The sequence below is a fragment of the Penicillium griseofulvum genome (assembly GCF_001561935.1).
Source record: "Penicillium griseofulvum strain PG3 chromosome Unknown contig_92, whole genome shotgun sequence".
NCBI lineage: Eukaryota > Fungi > Ascomycota > Eurotiomycetes > Eurotiales > Aspergillaceae > Penicillium > Penicillium griseofulvum.
The window spans coordinates 128,463-149,858 of record NW_024467453.1 but is presented as its reverse complement, the minus strand read 5'-3'; the positions used below and the strand labels follow the sequence as shown (position 1 = coordinate 149,858).

Genomic DNA, 21,396 nt, shown 5'->3' with positions numbered 1-21,396 from the left:
CACCAAAAAAAAGTTAACTGGGGATGATCTTTGCAGGACGACGGAAATTTCTTAATCTGTGATCATTTTATGGCTCGATGAGATACAATTGTATGAAGTGGAATGTATGATATCTTGTCTACATACTCTGAAATGGATTGCTGTCTGTGTACTATGTAAACAATGTATTATGTATTCTCTATTCGAAGATAAAACCAAGTACATTATTGTATGTACTGCTTATGGAAAGGATAATGTAAGGCATATACGGGGTATTTGGCAACATGCAGCAGATCCCTAGAGAACCAATCAGTGTCCTGCCAGGAGACCAAACAGCAGCTCTGTCCGAGTCCAATACTCAGTTGCAAGCCTCTTGATAGTCTTAACAGTCTCCGCGTTGGCACCAGAGCTCTTCTGAGCGCGCTCGATGGCACCGGACAGCTGGTTCCGCTCGCCGAGCATCTGAGACAGATACAGAGAGTCAAAGAAGAGCTGAACCTTCCAATCGCGCAGGGCCTCGGCTTGATCTGGACCTGGGCCTGGGGTCTCTGATTTCTCCGTGGTCTTATCTTCCTTGTCCTTATCTCCGTTGGCAGTGGAGTGGCCATCCTTGACCTTAGCTTTTCTAGGGACATCTTCGCTATCGAGATCATCTAAAGCAGACGAGATAGCCGCCTCAAGTCTCATTTTCAATTCCAGCTTCAACGCCTGCATAGTGGACGGATCCCATAGGTCCAATCCGCAGATATCCATTGAGGAAGTGAGACGACGCAGGAGCTTGAAGCTTGAAGCCGAGGGCTGAACCGGTATGGCAGGCTCGCCTTCCCAGAGTGATCTACCGGGGACGGTCTTAATCTTTCCAGTCTGGGGGTTCGTCTTCGGTAACGGGATCAAGGATAGGGATCCAGCCTTTGCCACTACTTCTGTTGCAAGCAACTTCTGCAGATCAGGGACGATTTCGCTAGAGAAGACAAAGTCTCCAGATACAAAGCCTGCGGGAATATCTCGCCGGACGAGTCTTATTAGCCTTAGTAGGAAAGTGGCCTTTTCGCTTGAATGCAAGGAGTCGAATGACTTGAAGGCGCTGTTAAATGATGCCTGGAGACTGGTGAATGCGTCGCGGACGGCAGAGTGGAGAGATTCGGATAGGTATCGGGGATCATCTTCGTTGAGTCGAGGTGTGATGTCGATATCTCCATCTTCCACTTCACCTCCGAGGAGAATGTCAGTCCACCGGGTGCGGCGTAGAGAATCAATGAATTCGTTGACTTCTTGGATTGACGCTAGCCATGATTCATACTTCGTAAGGACGGTAGAGATATCTTCGTCACGACCCAATAATCTGTCGGCAACGGTTTGTTTGAATGCCTGTGCACCGTTCGAGTATTCTGCAGTAATGAGATCGGCATCCCACAGAGATCCGACGGAGTTGTGGTCGGTCTTCTCCCAGTTTGATATTATAGACGAAACTTGAGTACCGACGTCGCCTAGACTTTGCGCTTTCATATTCAGGATTCTGGAAAGCTGGTTATTGAAGATATTTCGAAGACTCCCGAGGACATCCACGGAGCTGTGAATGATGGTTGAGCCCCAGGATGATAGCCATAATTCCACAGTCTCCGCACGGAGCGAGAGAAGCTCGGAGAAGTCGGTGCTTTGGGCGAGGCTCTTTTGGCAGCCTTCAGAGAATTTCGTGAAAGCTTGGAGGGACCATTCCTTGGTTGATTCCACACCCTCGACTCTGCTTAGTTCGCTGAGCTTGACCCAGGGAGTGAAATTCTTCACATCTGGAGCTACCCAGCGGCCAAGAACTTCAACCTCCAGCCCATCTAGACTCTGAATCTCTGGGTCGGCGAGGAGAGGCCGAGCCTTAAGCTTCGAAAGCACATCTGGGAATTGACGGGATCGCAAGACCTTTGAGGCCTGAAGGGTCTGAACAAACAGCTGGAGGGCTTTAGGAATGTTCTCACTAGACACATCCAACTGGCTGACAATAACGTCCAGGCGCACTTGGTGAAAATGATCAATCGCATCATCGGAAGACGAGCTCGTTGCAAGGCAGTAGGCGGCCAATGATTCAATGATAGTATCGTCTGTGGCGTTTGTAGAGGCAAGGCGTTTATCAATCCGTTTGAAGAGTATTCGCCAGAGGGAGGCTAGCTGATTCCGGAGATCATGAATGAATGGAGGGAGTGATTCATGTTGCGATAATGCCTTGTGTAATGATCGAGAAACAACTAGAATCTTCGCAACCAACAAAAGCGAGCTGCGTCGTCGCAAAAGCCGGCTGGCAGAGGTTGTACAACGGTGAAGGAGAGAAAGCTGCGCTCCAAATGAGTGCTTCTCTGCATCTATGCTCACAATATCAGCTATAAATTCCTGATTTCCTCATAGGGCTACCTTTCATGGCTTTCGTACCTTTCTCGGCGTCACCGGACTTTATTTGCCGGACATGAACATGTCTCCTTTCTATAAGTCGTGGGTTGCACCGGCGTCCAACATCGGCCAGAATGGACTCCACATCTTGAATGTCTCTGTTCATGGCGACAATCGTCTCAGCAGTTCCAACTAGGTCACGATATCGCGTGCTATAATCAAATCATAAAGATCAGCAACGAAACCGCTACTCTGGCAGATCAATCACCTACCCTACGAGAGCTCGGAGCTTCTCCTTATTGCTCGCGATGTCCCGGCGCAACTCCTGTTCCACACGGCGGACCGTTGGAATTGGGTATTGGAATGCATCGTGCCATGACTTCAAGCTTTGAGGATCAGGCGCCTCAGGAGCCATGCTGCGGGGTGTGTGATGAGACCGTTGGTTTATAGAGAACAAGTAATCCATGCGACATGGGCGGATGCCTGAGCGCCTTAGACCCCTGGATCGTCCTTATCGTTATCGGCACGTGATGGCAGAAAAAGTTCCCCGCCACCGAGGGGAAATGGATCGCCCGGATATCGTCAGCGATCTTATACTTTACACAAACGATATTCAATATGCCATTGCTGGAGTCCGATGCTGCTATGGCAGAGCCTTCAACCAATGATGTCCCTGATCATCTCCCTTTCCCGCCCACCACCTACTCCCATATATTGCATTGCTCTTATCATGATTGGCATCCGCGGTAAGGTTTCATGTATGACTCAACACAAAACATGTCTGACTGAAGTTCTAGGTACCGCACACTTGCACCCAAGTCACGGGTAATTCCCTTGACGCCTGCTTTTGTTGAATACCTCCGCGCCGACGGCATTGTTCTACCACCCGAGGCTGTCGCTCCAACCGACGATGATAACCTGGACACATTCTCCGATTCGGGCGAGGAGGAGGAGGCTGATCCATCCACAGAGTGGCACGAGATTCACACTCAGATAAAGAATACTATCTTTGAACTCGGCGGCATTGTCACACCTAAATTGAACTGGAGTGCTCCCAAAGATGCAACATTCATGGCCGCCACGAACGATACTCAATGTCGTTCTCCAAATGACATCTACCTCCTCCTGAAAAGCAGCGACTTCATCACCCATGATTTAGACCATCCATTTGACGACTGTGTGCCGGATACAACCACCGGCGAACCTTCACCATCAACCGTTGACGCACCGTTGCCGGATGTGCCATATTCCCTGGTTCTCCGCAAGTACGTCAACTTCAACCCTTCACTCGAGTTCCGTTGCTTTGTGCGCAACCGCGTCCTGCTCTGTATTACCCAACGTGATCAGAACCACTTCGACTTCCTCTTCCCCATGCGTGACATGCTCCGGTCTCGGATCCAGTCATTCTTCGATGAGAAGCTCAAAGACACCTTCCCGGAACCCAACTTTGTATTCGACGTCTATATCCCTGCACCGCACCAGCGTGTCTGGTTGATTGATATCAATCCATGGGCGCAACGTACCGACCCATTGCTGTACAGTTGGTTGGAGATTCTCCGGATGAAGGATCCAATTGGGGTGCAAGAGGAAGAAGATGATGGAGCAGAAGAATTTGTGAGGATCTCCCTCCAGGACGGGAAGATTATGACTACCGACACAGCGGAAGAGCTGGAGAAAGGTGATGATTTGGATTCTTCTGATTCGGAGGAAGAAGATAAGGGCGCCGAAGGAGATGATGAACAGGCCCCCTTCCTACCAGAATTCCGTCTCATCAAAAAGGATGATCCTGAGGCGTACGCATTCAGCTCTACTCAGTACTCGGCTCATAAGGTGCCAAGGGAGCTGGTTGATGCTTCGCTTGAGGGACCTGGCGGCATGAGTGAATTCATGGGCCAGTGGCATGACATCTTGAAGAAGCAGGAGCAAGAGGATCGGGATGCCGGTAGCGACTCCGAATAAAATAATCCCAACTCAAAGCGCTGAGTGGGACAAAAGCATGGTTTTTGGTATAAAGGCGTTTAACTATAGCAGGGGAATGAATTATGGGAATTGCAAGGTTGCATCGTGCATTACAGATCAATAGACGCATTATCAATGAATAAAAAATCAATATGTAATTGTTGCCTGCGGTCTGTAGTAGTCATAATTACCCACATACCCAGACAGATGGATCTGTGTCACAATGTGTAAGAGTCATGAGTTCGTAGGCCTAGAAGGTATATTATATCACCAAATGGGGATCAATTACCTCTCATATGGTGCTCATCATTTCAATGCATCGCTTTAAAGATCAAACTAATGTATAAAACGACACTCAAACCCCGAATAGTTATACCGAGAAAAACCCAGGAATAGCATCTACTGAAGTGAGACCACAGAAGATGCACCGCAACCTCTGATAGTTGTATACAAAGATTTCCCCCAACAACTAAAGCTTATGTCTCTTCTCACCAGACGCCAACCTGCGGAACTCTTCCTGAGGGAGCCCCATCATAAAGCGCTCAAGGCCCATAAACGCCTCAAGACCATTCTGGCGATCCAAAAGTTCCCTCTCAGGCCGTCTTACTAGCTCCTTAATCTTTAGTAGACTAGTCTGGTTCAAGTGTGTACCAAGACGATCATCAACCTCCTCAAGCACCTTCTTCAAGAACCCATCAGAGTCCTCCTGCTTCCCAGACTCCGACGCGATGACCTTATTCACAAAGCCAGTCGAAATAAGCTCGTCACAGCTAATCCGCTTGCTCATGATGAGCGCCTCGTTGGCTTTAGCAATCCCCAGACGCTCGACGAAGGCGCGGCTAGCACCGCCTTCAGCAACGAGACCCAGCGAGGAGAATGGGGTCAAGAGGAATGTGTGCGGGGCAGCGTAGATGAAGTCAGCGTGGGCGACTAGTGCGGCTGAGAGACCAACAGCAGGCCCGTTCAGGGCGACAACAAGAATCTTGGAGTGATTGTAGAAGGTGCGGGTGACGTCGACATTATTTGCGACAAATCCCTTGACTAGCTCGCGACGCGCGCTTGAGCTGAGGTCTCCATTGCCAGGACGTGTGCTTGTTACGTCGGCTCCGCTATGGAGAGGACACGAGTGTTAGATATAGTAGATCTTCTCAAGTTTCCTTTTTGGGATATAGTTCGATATCTAGGGCTGGCTGTGAATGACATACGCAGAGAAGAAACGACCTGTTCCAGTCAGGACTGTGATAAAGATATCCTCCCGTGAGTCAACCTCGCGGAGACGCTCGCCTAGAAGGTAGTACAGGTCGGCATTGAGAGCGTTCAGCTTGTCGGGCCTGTTCAATGTCACGATCGCTACGCGATCCTGGTAGGCAACGGTAATGAGGTGCTCGTTCGACATTGCTACTGTATATTGTAGAAGAAAATGGGTCAATGGAATACAAAATTAAACTGGGATTCATTAGTTTATCAATCGTCTCTATGCAGAATATCCGGGAGAGTTTGCGGGGAGCCGAGGCCCGCGGTGAACTATGCAGTGGTGCCTGAGGCCAAATATAACTACCGGTTTGTCTTGTTTGCTCAAATCCAAGTAAGCACGACGGCCCACACGCCATGGCACCATTCGGCGATTGAAGATCGACTACACATTATCGATACTCTCTGTCTGCTGGAATCAGGCGGTGTTATAAATTAAGCGCATCCGAAAATAGCGTCGAACGACAATCCACACTCTTAGCAATACCTGAAGCCAAAAAGACCCCGAGAAAAAAATAGGAACGCATCAAACCTATACAATGTCGCAAATCTTCAAGAAGTTGCAGGGAGGCAACCTCGAAGTCCTCAAGGTGCGTAGCTGAGAAACATGTTGTTGGGCGGGCTGTACCAGCTCCCACCTTCCTTGGTCTGTCGGGACTAACAGAGTCCATGTAGTTTGGCATGTACGTTCTCTTCCCCATCGGCTGGATGTACTATTTCGGCACCAACCTCGACGACCGCTTCGCCACAAAGGGCTTCTGGCCCACAGCTGAGCAATCGCACAAGATCCCACTGGACAAGGAGGAGATTGACCAGGAATTGGCACGTATGCGCATGGTGGATGCCATGAAGCGGGAGCGGAGACAGGCGGCGGAAGCACAGCTCCAGGCAACACAGAGTGAGCAATGAGGTCGCAATTAGTGGATAAGATTGAGAGGAGCTGCTGGCGTGGTTTGGAACTCGACATGTGCGCATTGTCTAAGTTCCCGGGAAAACCAAGAGCCCTGCGCAAGGAGCCGTTGATGTTCTCGTTCCCTGTATTCCCGGGGATTTATGGTGATCGAAAACAAGATTGGCATCGCGCTAGGGAGTTACACATGTGCTGATGATGGGTTTACTTGTACAACACTCTGCTCTGGGCATCGAGGGCGTTTTGGGGGTTTCATTTTATATGTTGCATAGTTCAACATCATATTGCCTTTTTCTATCATCTATCATCTACATTTCCTGTACATCATTCTAGAAAAGTGTGCAAATATCAACTTCAATCATGATCACATTCCAATGATAACACAAACTGGTATCGATCGACCACAGAACTCTGCCAGAGGCATATCTGTAGATAGTGTGGTGCGAATGACCCATGAAAAGAATAGACAAGAATTAATAATAATGTAATTCGCCGCTCTGCGACAATGCAGTTATAGGGATGCCGCAAGTCCCGGTAAGACAAGAACGCCAGCCGACAGGAAGCGTGGATATGAAGCTCCCTTGGATATGAAATATAAAACTCCAAAGGTATTAGACAGTTCCTCCATCTCCGCAATAGAGAAAGCAAGTGCAAGCATTATGCGGGTCGGGCTTTAATTCACAGCTCAGCCATGCGCTCGGTCGAGGTGGCAGCGGCATTCTTTGCCGTCTCGTACATCATGTCCCCAATTTGGGTGGCCACTCCGTTTTCGCCAAAGACCGAGCTGATTGACAACCGACCGGAGCTGAACAAGCGCTCGCCGGCCCAGTAGTAGTAGAGGCGGCCGTAGATGGCGCGGAGGTGGTCGGGGAGGTAGATGTAAGTTCCCATGGCGATCATACCAATGAGTCCAAGGAGAAGTGTGTCTGAACAAGTAATTAAATATTAGTATGGTATGGTAAGTACATTTTAGACGGGAAACAGGCGCAACGTACTGAAGATGAACTTCTCGATCGGAGTAAGCATGTAGAGGGAGAAGGTCACCTCATACTGGTAGATCTTCAATCGCATCCAGCGGAAGAGGCTAGACACTGCCCAGATAATGAAGTCCATGGCTGCGGGGTATTCAAGGGATTGTGGGATGCTCCAGTTTGTCGTTGATTCTTGCGGTTTGCGGTGCCGTTCGTTCAAAATTTTTCTCCGCTAAGTACCGCCAATTGCAATGACAAGAGGCAGATTCTAAAGACAGTCGTATCGAAGATGGGAACTGATTTATGCCCAGCGGAAATACTGGTGTTGCGAAGGAAAAAGTGAGCGATGGTGTCCCAAATCAACACGGTTCGGGAGTGTTGACGTTAGGCCACCGGGTATCGCGGGGAGATAGGCGACTGAGGGAGGTTCGGTGCAATTAGGACAAGCGTATCAGCACGGAGACGTTGAAGTAGATTAACGATAGAAGTAAGGAAGAGGGGGCGGATAGGAATTCATGAAACTGGGGGAACTGCAAAACCCTTCCCCTTTCCGTGTTTGCCGCAAGAGTTTGTACCGAGTACACATGTTTACCCCTACTTCACGCCTGTGTTTCAGGTACTCGGTACTTCAGGTTTCGGAGTGTACAATTTGTAGATGCCACCTTGAACAGCATAATTCTCTCGAATATCTATATGCATATCCCTATGTACATATGTCCTTATATCTCCTCAATTCCATAAAGCTATCTGTCCAAATCGTGGTCTCGGCGGTCTGCAGGCTACAATATTCCACATGATAGCTTATCTACCTTATCGCAGACATCGGCGGCAGTAACCTCCGGAGGTCTTTTGAAGGTGAACCTTCAAACCATAGCACGAACAAAATGCTTCGCCTACACTGGTGGGCATCATCCCGAATAGTAGCAGTTCCAGTCCGACTCTTCAGCCAAACCCCTATTGTCCCAGCAAAACCCCTCCCCCCACGGCTCAAGATCAACGATGCCGACATATCAATATCCTACCTTAAAGGCACGGGGCCTGGCGGACAGAAGATCGTATGTCTCAAGTTCCAATCGCATTCCCGGGCCACTCCCTCCCTCTCCTTTCGCTTCCCGGAACCCATTGCCATCCTCGACCGGCAAACTAAAGCTAACAAACCTAGAACAAAACCAATTCAGCCGTGCAAATCATCCACAGGCCCAGCGGGGTGGTAGTCAAATGCCAAGCGACTCGGTCACAGTCGCAAAATGCGAAAATTGCGCGCTCGCTGCTCGCCGATAAAATCGAGGCGCAGGAGAAGGGGGATAAAAGTCGAGTTGCGATTAAAGCTGCAGCGGCGAAGAAGAAAAAGGCTAGTAAGATGAAGAAGACAAGAAGGAAGTATCGGGAGCTTGCCGAGGGGGAAAAGGTTATTGAGGAAGAAGAGGACGAGATTGAGATTATATGGGACGAGGATGTGAAGGAAGATGTAAAGGAAGATGTAAAGGAGGGAAGTACGGAGGCTACACCGGAAGTTGGCGATGAGTCTGAATCGTCCGCTGGAGATTCTGGAAAGCGTGTATGATATGAGATGTGTGTTGCATACATCTATGTTTTGGGAATCTGTATACTAGGCTGCATTAGTGTTTGAGCGTTTACTTTGAGAGATCTACATTTTCACAGGATGATCTTCATAATGGGAAATCAAAAAAAGCATTTATTTCATGGATCTAGTGTCTCATCGCAGCATGCATATGGTGTAGGGGGTGATTGGGAAAATGATTGCATTACTCTGAAGGAGAAAGCAAACACACATAGGTTGAACTTTTTTAGTTTCTTGGAACAGAAGGAAGGGGTCATAGGTCATAGCCAAGGAACTACTAAGAGATGTAACTTGCAAGTACAGTCTTGGACTGTTCATCAAGGCGCTCCTGGGCGAATTGCGAAATGCGGCCATTCTGCTTCTTGTCGGCTTCCTTGAGGTATGAGCCAACCCAAGCCTTGAGATCGGCACCAGTCTCGGGCCACGGGTCCTTCTGCTGGATACGGATGGTGTTCAGGGGAGTAAACCCAACACCGAATGACATATCTTCGATGTCTGCATCGTTAATGACATCATCCCTGCTAGCAGGCAGAGGCGGAAGCTCGAGGAGCTTGAGCAAGGCGGTGCAGGTGAAACCCCATCCCTTCTGGCTGTAGCGAGTAGCGAAAGCCTCCGAGTTGGCAAGGGTCTTGGTGAAGGAGATGATAGCCGTTTTGCGGTCCAAAGGCCGGGCAAGCTTCTGGGTTTCAGGAAGGATGACCTTGACATAGATGGGGGTGAATAGCCTGGGCATAAATTAGCATATGAGAAATGTACACAGGGCGATGACACATACCCCTCTTGCACCTTGTCGGTGACCTGGATGACAAAGTCTGCGCTGTAGCCCTTGTTGTCCTGGGCCGAGATGAAGTGGAAGAAGCGGATAAAGCGAAGAGTCAGGTTCTCTGTCTTGGAGTTCTGCAGACGTTGAAGAATGATCTGCATGATCATAACAAAGTAGTTCTCAAGGGCAGTCCTAGCGAAATTGAAGTCAGCCAATAGTCAATTGGGCGGTTGGGACAAGCGATACGTACGGTGGGAAGTTAGCAACAACTGTTTCCAGGAGATCAAAGCCAAAGCTCTCGTTAGTCTTGGTAGAAACTAGCTTTTGGAAGATACCAAGGATGGGCTCGATCTGGTTGTGCTCGATGATGTACTGCGAGCCACGGGGAATGATCGAGGAAAGTAGCCGAACCAAGGCAGGAATATTTCCCTTCGACTCCCACATAACGGGCATCAGGATAGGGCCAATAAGCTCCTGGTAGTAGGTAGGAAGGGTGCCTGATGGGTTAGCCTCAAGCAGCGCCGCGAAAAGCTGGAAGATGTAGGGCATGAATTCTGAGATATGTCAGTAAGGGGCTGTTCCGACAAAGATAGAGACTTCGTTTGATTGACTCACCCTGCACATCATTCTGGAGGACACCTGCGAATGGTGCATACAGAGCCTGCTCAAGCTTGTCGGGATTGGCAGGAGCGGCAAATCTATTATCATATTAGCTTCATGTAATTGGTAAGGAATTGGATGTTAGAAACACACCGAATGAAGGCTCCCATGGCTTCAAAGTGGAAGTAGTAGAAACGGGGGTTACTTGGGTTTGCACTGATGATATTGGTGATGTTGATGAGGCGCTGGAGGACGACATCGGTGAAGGGAACCACGCCTTCTTTGATCACAACCAAGACCCGCATCACGCAACGCATCAAGAACTCGTTCTCTTGCACTTTTTCAGGGGCAGGATTACTCTGGATCAGCTGGAAGATGTGTTCGAGGAGATCCTTGGCAAGCGGTGTGATCTCAGTGGGTGGAATGACTGGTAGTCCTTGGCTATCGGTGAGGAAAAGTACTCGCTCCAAAGCAATGGCAGCATAGGTGTAGACAACGAAATTCGACGACGCCAAGTGCTTCACCAGCACAGGTAGAACCTGCTGCCACTGTTCCTTGGTGATGATACTGCGGAAAGTGTACAAATACTTAATAGCGTCGACCTTCAGGATAGGGTGGACGCCATCCTCGTTGATCAGATCCGCGGCTAGGTTCTGCTGGAAGTAATCCGTGATACTGACCAACTGGTTCGTGGCAGTGACACCGTGTGAGGAGGTCGCGGTGCCCTTGGCGGCGATCGCAGAGTAAAGGTACGTCGCTGTGTCCTTCGCCTTCCAGTTGGATGAATCATTGGCATACTCGGCCAGGTAGTGCTGGGTGTACTTGAGGACAACCTGGGTCACTGGCTCTTCGAATTTCTCTGCCAGTTTGCGGAGGAAATCAGTGGCAGCCCGGCGTCTGGTCTCGCTGTCAGACCCTTCCAAGTCTCGTCGAATGAACTCAATTGGCTCATCCTCGAAGAGTTCTTCGTCGGACTCGCGGAGGCTCACGTTCGGTAAAATGACCTTTTCGACAATCTGGCCCAAGGTTTCCTCGGCTTGGAAAGAAGCAGCATGTTCGGGCATGCCTGCGACCGATGTCAAGAAGTGCAGTGCCCGACTGACCAAAATGTCGTACTTGGTCTCCTGGCCGATGGTTGTGAGGAAATTCCACGAGCTCCCAATGAACTGTCCAACTTGAGGCTGGAACACATCCATGTACTTCTGCACGTACAGAGTCAAAGCCTCAAATATTCCAGCCCGAACATACTCCAAAAGACCAGCCTCCGTCTCGTCATCGGTGTGGAGTAATTCGTTATCGTAGGTCAGGTATTTGAGGAAGATTGTGGCGATTCCGGAGATGTTGTCCTCAAACATGGGAGGGAGATCGTGGGAGGAAAGGTCGTAGAACAACTTGACCATCAGGTTGAGTTGAGTGAAGCCCTGGGACAGGTTCTCTTTGTTGGTCTTGTTTTGCTCAAGATAGGTGTCTAGTGCCTATGGTGTGTTAACATCCGACCTATCAAAGCAGAAAATGGGTAGAAAATTCAAGATACCTCAAATTGGGCTAGAAACGGAGTACCGAACTTGCCAAGAACGTGGTTGATCTCTGTGTAGAGGGCATCGGACTGGAACAAAGGTCTCCATCTCTTGAAAATTGAGTGTGCGACTTGCAACACACCAATGTTGACGGTGGGGTTGCCCGGTGACAGCTTCGAGACGAGGTCCTGGAGAAAACAATTCGTCAGAAATAGCAGTACAATGCTTGATTGGGGCGCAACTTACATCAACCAGAGTATCCCACCGCTCCCAGAAGTCACTGTCGGCGATCACACTGACGGCCTCACCCAATTGACTCTGAATGCCTGGCGGAACCGAGATCATCAAGGAGATCAGCTCGCGCTTTAAAGTAGTAACTTCATCCTGTTGCAACTTGTAATTTCCATCTTCGTCGGTCCAGTTGCGCTTGATGAAATTCTTGAAGCATAGAGCACTAGCAAGGCGTGTATTGTAAGGTGTAGTCTCCGATGCGGTGATGTGAAGAAGCTGTAGCGAGAAACCGGGCTTCTGTTCTTCCTGACGAAGAGTAATCTCGGCTGAAAGAGGAAAAAACCATATCAGTCAACTATCCTTCTAGCATTTGAGTGTCAACTCTTATAACTCACCTGCCTTGTTTTGCCTGGGGTCCAAGCTTGCCTCTAACAGAGCTCCAAGACCCTCCGCCATCTTGTTACGTGGGGTATCAACACAAGTGAGGGGGATAGATTAGGGAAGAAGAAGAGAACAAGATAAATGGGGCCAGAAAGAAAGTAAGATCTCAGGTGGCTCAAAATGGAGTAGGAGTGTTGACAAAACACAGAAGGAAAAAGATAAAAGATCCAAAGCTCAAAGATAATGCGAGCGCTCAATAAATTGTAATAACCCACATAAACACTGCCAATACGCTAAGCCCAATGAGGTTAGTACGTCACATGCTGGAGCCTCTCTCTGCCTCAGGTGTCATCCCTGATATTCTGAATGAGCGGTTTGTTGTATGGATAGAGATAGTATATATATAATTGAAGAGTAGTATTATATGTGATAACTATTTTTATTTAAATTCTCTATATTCATATGCTTTTCGTGACAAATACAAACTCCTGTGGAACCATCGTGTGGAACCATTCATGCTTTAGACAATAATATTGGCAACGCCGTTAGCCAAGTCCATCTCCTGAGCCTGAGACAGAGCCTGGACCTGGTCGAAGCAGCCAGCTGCAGCGGAAAGGAATCCGAGGAATGGCTTGCTGGGTGCCAACACACGAGAAATGTACTCGGGGTGGAATTGAACACCCACGAACCAGGGGTGCTCCTTCAGCTCAACAATTTCCATGCGCTCGCCCTTGTCATCCTTACCGATGAAGTGAAGACCGGCAGCCTGGAGCTGGTCGATATACTCGGGGTTAACTTCATAGCGGTGGCGGTGGCGCTCATCGACAGAAGTCCGGTCCAATCCGTAGAGAGAACGGAGCTTAGACCATTCGGTATTCTCCTGGAAGAGGGTAGGACGGGAACCAAGACGCATAGTACCGCCGAGGTTCACCTGGTCGATCTCAGGCATGTACACCACGATCGGATGGGAGGTAAGCTCGTCAAGTTCAACTGAGTTGGCACCCTCCAGACCACAGACGTTACGAGCGTATTCAATCACGGCAATCTGCATACCCAAACAAATACCAAGGTAAGGCTTGTTCTTGGTACGAGCGTGGTGAGCAGCGCGCATCATACCGTTGGTACCTCTGGTACCGAAGCCTCCTGGGACCAGAATTCCATGGGCAGTGTGGACATCATACCAGGCCTTGTGGTACTCCTTGGAGTTGGTCTCCTCCCACTCGGTTTCAAGGTGAGAGGCATCGACCCAAATGATGTTGAGCTTTCGGCGGGAAGCCATAGCCGCGTGCTCCAGCGACTTGATGACGGACAAGTAAGAGTCGTGAAGACTGACATACTTGCCAACCAGAGCAATGTTGACGGTTTCAAATGTGTGCTCCTGCGCAGTTGTAAGGGTCTTCCACTGTTTCCAAGTGGCCTGACCCTTTAGCAACTGGGTTTGAGGAATTTGGAGCTTCTTCATGTTGAGAAGGTCACCCAGGACACCAAGGAAACCTTGCTCCTCGAGAAGCAGAGGAACGTGGTAGGTAGAGCTGACATTGTGCACGCCGATTACCTGCTCTGGCTCGACCTGGCAGAACATGGCAATCTTATCAGTAGTAGCCTTATCAAGGGGTCTTTCGCAACGGCACGCAATAAGGTCTGGGCTCAAACCAGCTGAGCGAGCGTCCCGGATGGCCTGCTGGGTAGGCTTGGTCTTCAACTCATCGTGGATGACGGGAACCAGGGAAACGTGCTAGAAGATAGTTAGAACTGATCCGGAATCGTACTCAGTAACCTGTTAGTTGAACATACGATCTGGACGAAATTGTCCTTGCCAGCGCGACGACGCAACTGACGCAGAGCCTCAACGAAAGGTGCACTTTCGATGTCACCAAGCGTGCCACCAAGCTCGATAACACAAACATCCGGTTCCTCGTTGGTATCGTCGGCGGGGGTTCTAGCCACACGCTCAATCCAATCCTGGATGGCGTCTGTCAAGTGCGGCACAATTTGCACTGTGCGTCCAAGGTAGTCGCCACGGCGCTCCTTCTCGATCACATGCTTGTAGACCTTTCCGGTTGTGATGTTGTTATCCCGTCCAAGGGTAACTCCAAGATAGCTAGACGCATAATATCAATTAGTCTTGGGGTTCCGACTTCCAATAAACCCATTGGGAAAAAACCTACCGCTCATAATTTCCGAGATCAAGATCCGCTTCACCACCGTCGTTCAACACGAACACCTCTCCGTGCCTAAAAAATCACCGTCAGAAATGAAGTTCAGAAAGGAAGACTGATCAACCACATACTCGGTAGGGGCCATGGTTCCCGCATCGACGTTCATATAAGGGTCAATCTTGATCGAGGTGACTCGGGCACCCTGAGTCTTCAGCAGCAAACCGGTACTCGAGGCTGAAGAAAGTTAGACCGAGCGGATTTTTTCTAGTTCAATTCATAGAGAGGTGTACCAATTACTCCCTTCCCGATGCCACTAATGACACCTGTTACACATGAGTTAGTCAACGTTTGTTCATAAGGGATTGACTCAGAATAAATACCTCCAGAAACCACAACGTACTTCATCCTGGCAATGATAACGGATGAAAAACCCGACTGAGACAAGATATGTTTGATTTGATATTGAGTTTAAAAAGAATGACCAGTATAACCAAAGACCCTTGAAAATAAAAGAAATGTAGGGTGCCGTTCCTGGCTTCTGCCAAGGGGGAAGAAAAGAATAGAATAATTTTTGAAGCTGCAAAAAACCGCCTTTCCGTGGTCACCGCCCCCCCACTTTGGTTGACTTTTTCTGCTTTCCCGATAACTGTGAGTCATGTGATTTGAACGATATCAACAAGAGAGAATGTGCTTCGATATGTTGATGGGCGTACTAGGGCAAAGTGAACATCTTAGAAAGATTACATTTCAGCGGGGTATGATTACATTTCGCATAAATCTTCAAAATTCGCACACTCATTCCTAGTGCTAATAAATACATTGGAATAAGCCTCAACTTAATCTCGCCCCTCACTCACCGCCCTTTCTGCCAGTCAATGCCAGGCGGTGTCTAACATCAGTACCAAGTACATCAGGTGATTGGGCTGGAATATCTTCATCTCCGGTGCGTGATCGATAACCCCCTCAGTTCACATCACATCACTTGCTAGTTGTGTCATCGCCCTAGTGGGGTACTGGTTCCATTGATATTCATTATCCGACCGTGTGATCCCGGTCCAATTCACTATCCGCTGGCGATCAGGGTCATTTTGCGCGCCGATATTGATCATCAACTACCCACTGTCGCAGCTTGCCAGGCAACATTTCAGTCCCTGCATGTCCATTTTCTTGCCGTAGGAGCTGCCTGTGCAGTACAAGCCTATTGTTTGCCACTTCTAAAGGGTAAATATCCCCGTCTGTCTTTCGATCTTACCTATTATAGCTTACCTATTATGGATGATGCAATACATGTACTAATATGGCTATCAAATAGTTCGGACACCACGTCCTTCTGACTCTGCTCTCTTTCTATCACAAGGCGAATGTCTCCCGATGATGTTCCACCACCTTCCCAGCACAAACCCTCATCAACTAGCTTTGCAGATGTCTTCAAGACTTTAGGTGTCGGTCGACCTAAATCGCATTCCCCAGTATCTTTACAAGAAAGCAGCAGTGACTCGCTGTCCCACACAGATAGTCGCGGAACAAATCGGTTTGGACACGGATTCGAATCAATGCATCGCGCCAGTGTTGTATCGAGTTCCTCGGACACTCCTAGTGGCCTGGATTTCGAGACTTCACTCCACAATCTATCGCAAAGACAAAATTTAAACCAGGCGATTGAGGAAGCAGATGGTTTATCGAAATCCCTCTCATGGTTCAACTCTGAGCAGTCCATGGTGCTATGGGAGGCAGCCGAATACCTCTTACGTCACGAAAGTTCTTTGGAAGCGCAGCAAAGTGGTGCCAGGTTATTAGAAGCGATCGCAGCCCGTCAGGATCTGTCCCCGTCAGCTAGGCGCCTGGTTTTTGAATCAATTACTTCTTCCACTGAGTCGGATTTGATTGCTGCGCGCGTCCAGTCGTTGATCTCCCTATCAGATCATGGCAGGAAATTGGATTTCACGGGTTCCTCAATCATCCATGTAATCTCCTCGTGGATCGTTCCGTTCTATGAAACAATCGCGTCTGCACGATCAAAGGCGAAAAAGGGAAAAGTGGCGAAACCACATGGACCCGCTCATGATGAAGCAGTCTTTGCAGATCTGTTCCAATTCGCGGTCGACCTGATCACTTTGCAGCGAAAACAGCCAACCCAGGAGGAAATCGAAATGCTTCTCGCAGAAATATTTACCACTTGCAGGAGAACCAGCGTCGCGGCAGATATCAAAAACTCTTTGGCCGTGTTCGATGCTGTCATTATGTATGCCGATGTGCCCGATGCAAGTTTCCCAACTCTCCTGGAAGTCCTTTGCAGCATCCATGCCTCAGTTAAACCGCTCTCGGGGCCCACATCGCGAGCAGTGCGCAGTTTAGCCAAATCACGAAGACAGGCGGAGATGGTAAATACGCTCCATGACTTCCTAAGAGATTCGTGCGCCGTCGAAGGAAGTCGGAATTTGAATATTCTCCGCGGTACACTTTATGTGTTCTCGGATTTCGTTCGTGCTTACGGCCAAGATGGCATGCCCCAGCTTCCCTTTGACCAACTGATTGAATCATTGCAAGCTATTGCTCAAAAAGACGATAGCAGAGTGGATGCGGACGTGTTGGATCTGTGTTTAAACATTTTGGAAGGAGACTATGTCCGAGTCGCATTAGAACGGGATTGGACGGCATTCGCCAATATTCTCATACTCTGTTCACGCAGGCTCGTGGACGAGTCAGCACCATCCCCCACTCCTGCGACCAGCCCTCAGCTCAAGCCTACGCATGACGAAACCAAATCTTACATTCTGGCAAACCTCATCCGCATTGCTTCTGTGCTTGAATCTCAGTGGGAACAACTCAACAGAGAGCAAAAACAACATGCTGTCCGGTTCCTCATGAGGATATATCAGCACATTGAGCCCCCGCAGGCTGAACTCATCATTCACTCAATGAGAGAAGACAAACTTTGCCATCCTTCCAACAACCCGAACTGGGCTCAGCATTGCCGTGAGCTAGTCGAGTGTTTCATTCAACGACGAAAGCAAAGCTCGGATATCCGCATACTGGCTTTGGACACGTTGAAAGAAGCTCTTTCTGGTCATGAAGATCTCATTTTCTCCCAGGACCACGGCCTTCTCGGGCTTCTATTGAAGGATTTCTCGGCAGAACACGACCTTCTCTTCCTAGAGTCCCTAGTGTCTTTGTTAACTGACCCGGCGATACAATACAGTGATGATGATACTTTCAAGTTGCTGGTAAGCACCATCGGAGCGCCGTTACAGAGGGAGCTTAATCGAGACGAACCTCATGAGCATCCTCCGAGCCATGGATCTCAACGCCGTACATCCACCACGAGTGTTCTAGAGTTGAGCTTGACAAACGTCTGCGCCGTAGGCCTCGTGAAGATGATGTTACGTGCCTTAAACCTCTCATCAACCAAAGCTGTGATGGTTTTTGAGGCACTTCTAGACATTGCTCAATCTCCGAGTCGGCCGGTAGACTCTCGTCTGACGGTTTTGAAACTACTTTTCCGATTGCGATGTGACTCGGCTGGATCAGTTACAGTTATATCAACATCGGAGAGCGATTTCTTGATGAATGTGCTGGGCCGCAACCTCGATGGTGGCTCTAAGCTACTGCCCCCCAGCGATAGCCCCACCCGCGAGAGTCCCCAGCATGATAACTCACCAGTCTCACCAACTGGAAAACTTCCAGTGAGAGAGTCTGCGTCGACCCCTATGTCGAGGTCAGCCCCAGGGCGTGGGTCTATCTCTGCCCGGGGATCAAGGTTAACTGCGCCTGTGTGGACATATGCTCTGCCGCAGGTGCTTCCGGAGCAACCGCCTGGAGAATCTAGTCCTGTCGTGTTTGCTTACGCCCACCCGGAGGAGTCTGCTCCCACCGAATCAACACAAACACAGACAAACATTACGGGTCTGTTGAAGGTCAAGATGTGGCTCGAAGTTGTCATTACCTTGTTGCAACGAGAAGCAGACTGGGATGTTTACAGCTACATTCTTACTCATCTCGGGCCTCAGCTTGGCAACAAGGACTTCTTCAGAGATGCTATACCTCAGGTCACACTCCTTCGCAGCATTTTGTGTGATCAGGTCAAGAATGGAACTTTCCACGAGCCTCCTGAGACTACCGGGCTGAAAAAAAGCGATGTGGCTGCCTGTATCTTCGATGCGCTTTGCATGCTTGTCAGCTATCACCAACACTTTGCCAAGAGCGAAGAGGATGACCTTGTCCGAGCTTTCATGCAGGGTATCATCGGATCCTGGGGTGGCACATCTCGTGGGTGTATTCAGGCACTCTCACTGTGTTGCTATGAAATTCCAATGTCAGTCACGAAATCATTGAACAGCATTCTTGACAGGATGTCAAAGGTAATCACCATGTCAAACATTGCTGTCCATATTTTGGAGTTCCTGGCTCTGCTTGCACGATTGCCCGAAGTTTACGTCAACTTGCGTGAGGAGGAGATCCGCACTGTGTTCGGCATCTGCATTCGATTTTTGCAGACCTCTCGAGAGCATCGGTACAAAGCCTTTGAATTGGCTGCCAGGGCCTCTCTGTCAACTCAATCTCCCCAGTCTAAGCTCGGTGCCGGAGCAAAGGAAATTTCCTCCCATGCAGCTGAAGCTATTGAGGCCTCCCAAGATGGCATGTCTAAGTATATCTTGAATCTCACCTACCATGTCATGGTCTTCTGGTTCTTGTCTCTGAAGCTCCAAGATCGACCCAAGCATGTAAATTGGATCACCAGCAGACTCATTTATCACGACGAACATGGAAAAGAGGTAGTGGAGGAGCAAAGCCAAGTATTCATCGATTTGATGCAGCGAGTTGCTTATTCAGATCTCGGAGAGACCATCCCCTTCGAAACCTTCCCCCCTTCCCCTGAGGATGGCCCAGTCGCAAAGAAGTCATGGATTGTCGGCATGAGTATCGTCACGGTCGAGAGCGCCGGATTATCTGGACTATCTCAGATTACGAAGCGACAGGCATCTGGTACGACATACTCTGTATATCAACAGCGGACGGCCCCAGTTCTGCCACATCAAGTCCCTCCAACTCCCGATGCCAATTTACATTCCGACTCCATGCGCACGGCGGTCCTTCCGAGTCATATCATGCTTCAATTGACCGCTACTGCCTTCCCTACACCTACGGTCATGCAGCCCATCCCAGTTCCTGAAGACGATATCACTCGGCGTGCAATTAGTAACTTTGACCGCACCGACATTGTGGATGGTCACCGGATCGGCATTGTTTATGTTGGAAATGGCCAGACAAAGGAGGCAGATATCTTAGCCAACACTGGTGGCTCTGCGGATTATGAAAACCTGCTGTCAGGATTAGGAACCAAAGTGTCACTTCGGAACCCACAATTCAATCCGCAAGGATTGTATGCTGATACTGACGGGGAGCACACCTACGCTTGGCGGGATCGTGTGACTGAAATTGTGTATCATGTTGCAACAATGATGCCTACGGACTTTGACCGTGACCCGGCCTGCATCAACAAGAAACGAAACCTTGGCAATAACCATGTCACCATCGTGTTCAACCGATCCAACTTGCCATTTAATTTTGACACAATTCCATCCGAGTTCAACTCTATCAACATCGTCATCACCCCGTCATCTCGGATTGCCTACGATGAGAGTGGCAATTATAATGGCGAGACAGACCCGCAGAAGCTATACTACAGCGTGCAGGTCATGAGCAAGGCCGGATTCCCAGACGTCTCACCTGCTGCGACACCAAAAGTCGTATCTGGCAAGAACTTGGCGGCATTTGTGCGCATTCTTGCTCTCAATGCGTCCGTCTTCTCGCTTGTCTGGAACAACAAGGGTGGCGAGCATACCTCGTCCTGGACGACCCGTCTGCGGGAAATCAAGAGAGTCCGCGAGCGTGCTCTCACAGCCCAAAGCCAAGTCCCTGAGACTGCCGAAGGTGCTTATCCAGGCCTAAGGCGGAACACGAAACCCAACATCTTCTCGGAGGAACTACCTTCTCGTGCCCCTCAAGTACAGACCGATTTTGCTGCGGAATGGAATGCAGCGGCAGACACGAACATTGTCCAGAATTTGGATTTCTCACGTTGGGCCCGCTGATTCCTCTTGCCAATACTCTTAAACATGGAAATTTTGGGCAAGATGAGCTCTGTTTCTCATCTTCTCCTTTTACTACCCGATCTACCCATCCTCTCCTCTCACTCTCACCCATTCTCTCCGTATCTTACAACACCCCTCTTAAACAGAAAAGACCGGATGCTTTCCCCTCCCGACGACCAATGACCCCAGAAACGACTTCATGTACATCATCTTGTGTAATTGTCGCATTTGTGAATACCCCCTTTCTGCCCCAAAAGTTTTTTCTTTCACTTGTTGTTTTGCCTGTCAGCGACTGTCGTGATTAGGATTAGGATTCTGAAATAAATCAGTGTTCTATACTGGACTTCAGATGATGATGCTTCCTTTCTTGCCTATTTCAACTTCTATAACGTCAACTTCTAGCTAGTAGTTAGTGGATAGGTCAGTGTCCACATCCTAGGAGCATACAGGTGAGGCGTGAAATAATAATCAATAGCATAACTACAGCCTACACACATGTTCTACATCGGTTGATTGTGGAAACAAACAATGTTTTCAATATCCTAGCGGTATGATATAAAGGAAAGTGGCTCCGCGTTGTGTGCAATCAACCGAGTCGATTCAGTAAGGGTGGCTTTCTCGGAGT

The 21,396-nt window shown here is 49.1% G+C and overlaps 9 protein-coding genes across 9 annotated transcripts; 4 read left to right on the top strand and 5 right to left on the bottom strand.

The window, feature by feature from the left end:
* Nucleotides 1–288: 288 nt before the first annotated feature.
* Nucleotides 289–2,770, bottom strand: PGRI_068670 (COG1/VPS51 family protein; the record flags this gene model as incomplete). The annotated part of the gene is made up of 3 exons (XM_040794581.1): nt 289–2,330; nt 2,398–2,567; nt 2,628–2,770. 3 exons carry the CDS (start codon nt 2,768–2,770, stop codon nt 289–291), a joined length of 2,355 nt encoding a protein of 784 aa, XP_040648912.1.
* Nucleotides 2,771–2,973: 203 nt separating this feature from the next.
* cdc123 (cell proliferation protein CDC123) lies at nt 2,974–4,314 on the top strand (the record flags this gene model as incomplete). The annotated part of the gene is made up of 2 exons (XM_040794580.1): nt 2,974–3,101; nt 3,153–4,314. The coding sequence occupies 2 exons, from the start codon at nt 2,974–2,976 to the stop codon at nt 4,312–4,314; spliced, it is 1,290 nt and encodes a 429-aa protein (XP_040648911.1).
* A 469-nt stretch (nt 4,315–4,783) lies between these two features.
* On the bottom strand, nt 4,784–5,710 carry PGRI_068650 (dodecenoyl-CoA isomerase; the record flags this gene model as incomplete). Its single annotated transcript, XM_040794579.1, has 2 exons — nt 4,784–5,423; nt 5,520–5,710. The coding sequence occupies 2 exons, from the start codon at nt 5,708–5,710 to the stop codon at nt 4,784–4,786; spliced, it is 831 nt and encodes a 276-aa protein (XP_040648910.1).
* A 394-nt stretch (nt 5,711–6,104) lies between these two features.
* PGRI_068640 (uncharacterized protein) lies at nt 6,105–6,474 on the top strand (the record flags this gene model as incomplete). Its single annotated transcript, XM_040794578.1, has 2 exons — nt 6,105–6,155; nt 6,241–6,474. The coding sequence occupies 2 exons, from the start codon at nt 6,105–6,107 to the stop codon at nt 6,472–6,474; spliced, it is 285 nt and encodes a 94-aa protein (XP_040648909.1).
* Nucleotides 6,475–7,153: 679 nt separating this feature from the next.
* PGRI_068630 (serine palmitoyltransferase small subunit family protein) lies at nt 7,154–7,588 on the bottom strand (the record flags this gene model as incomplete). Its single annotated transcript, XM_040794577.1, has 2 exons — nt 7,154–7,401; nt 7,471–7,588. 2 exons carry the CDS (start codon nt 7,586–7,588, stop codon nt 7,154–7,156), a joined length of 366 nt encoding a protein of 121 aa, XP_040648908.1.
* A 742-nt stretch (nt 7,589–8,330) lies between these two features.
* On the top strand, nt 8,331–9,010 carry PGRI_068620 (peptide chain release factor family protein; the record flags this gene model as incomplete). The annotated part of the gene is made up of 2 exons (XM_040794576.1): nt 8,331–8,501; nt 8,609–9,010. The coding sequence occupies 2 exons, from the start codon at nt 8,331–8,333 to the stop codon at nt 9,008–9,010; spliced, it is 573 nt and encodes a 190-aa protein (XP_040648907.1).
* Nucleotides 9,011–9,305: 295 nt separating this feature from the next.
* PGRI_068610 (uncharacterized protein) lies at nt 9,306–12,595 on the bottom strand (the record flags this gene model as incomplete). The annotated part of the gene is made up of 8 exons (XM_040794575.1): nt 9,306–9,753; nt 9,804–9,983; nt 10,042–10,345; nt 10,407–10,489; nt 10,545–11,866; nt 11,926–12,096; nt 12,155–12,465; nt 12,535–12,595. The coding sequence occupies 8 exons, from the start codon at nt 12,593–12,595 to the stop codon at nt 9,306–9,308; spliced, it is 2,880 nt and encodes a 959-aa protein (XP_040648906.1).
* A 445-nt stretch (nt 12,596–13,040) lies between these two features.
* On the bottom strand, nt 13,041–15,084 carry PGRI_068600 (putative CTP synthase; the record flags this gene model as incomplete). Its single annotated transcript, XM_040794574.1, has 6 exons — nt 13,041–14,255; nt 14,315–14,621; nt 14,689–14,754; nt 14,811–14,913; nt 14,970–15,002; nt 15,060–15,084. 6 exons carry the CDS (start codon nt 15,082–15,084, stop codon nt 13,041–13,043), a joined length of 1,749 nt encoding a protein of 582 aa, XP_040648905.1.
* A 956-nt stretch (nt 15,085–16,040) lies between these two features.
* Nucleotides 16,041–20,771, top strand: PGRI_068590 (putative GTPase activating protein (Tsc2); the record flags this gene model as incomplete). The annotated part of the gene is made up of 1 exon (XM_040794573.1): nt 16,041–20,771. The coding sequence occupies one exon, from the start codon at nt 16,041–16,043 to the stop codon at nt 20,769–20,771; it is 4,731 nt and encodes a 1,576-aa protein (XP_040648904.1).
* Between the last annotated feature and the right edge of the window lie 625 nt (nt 20,772–21,396).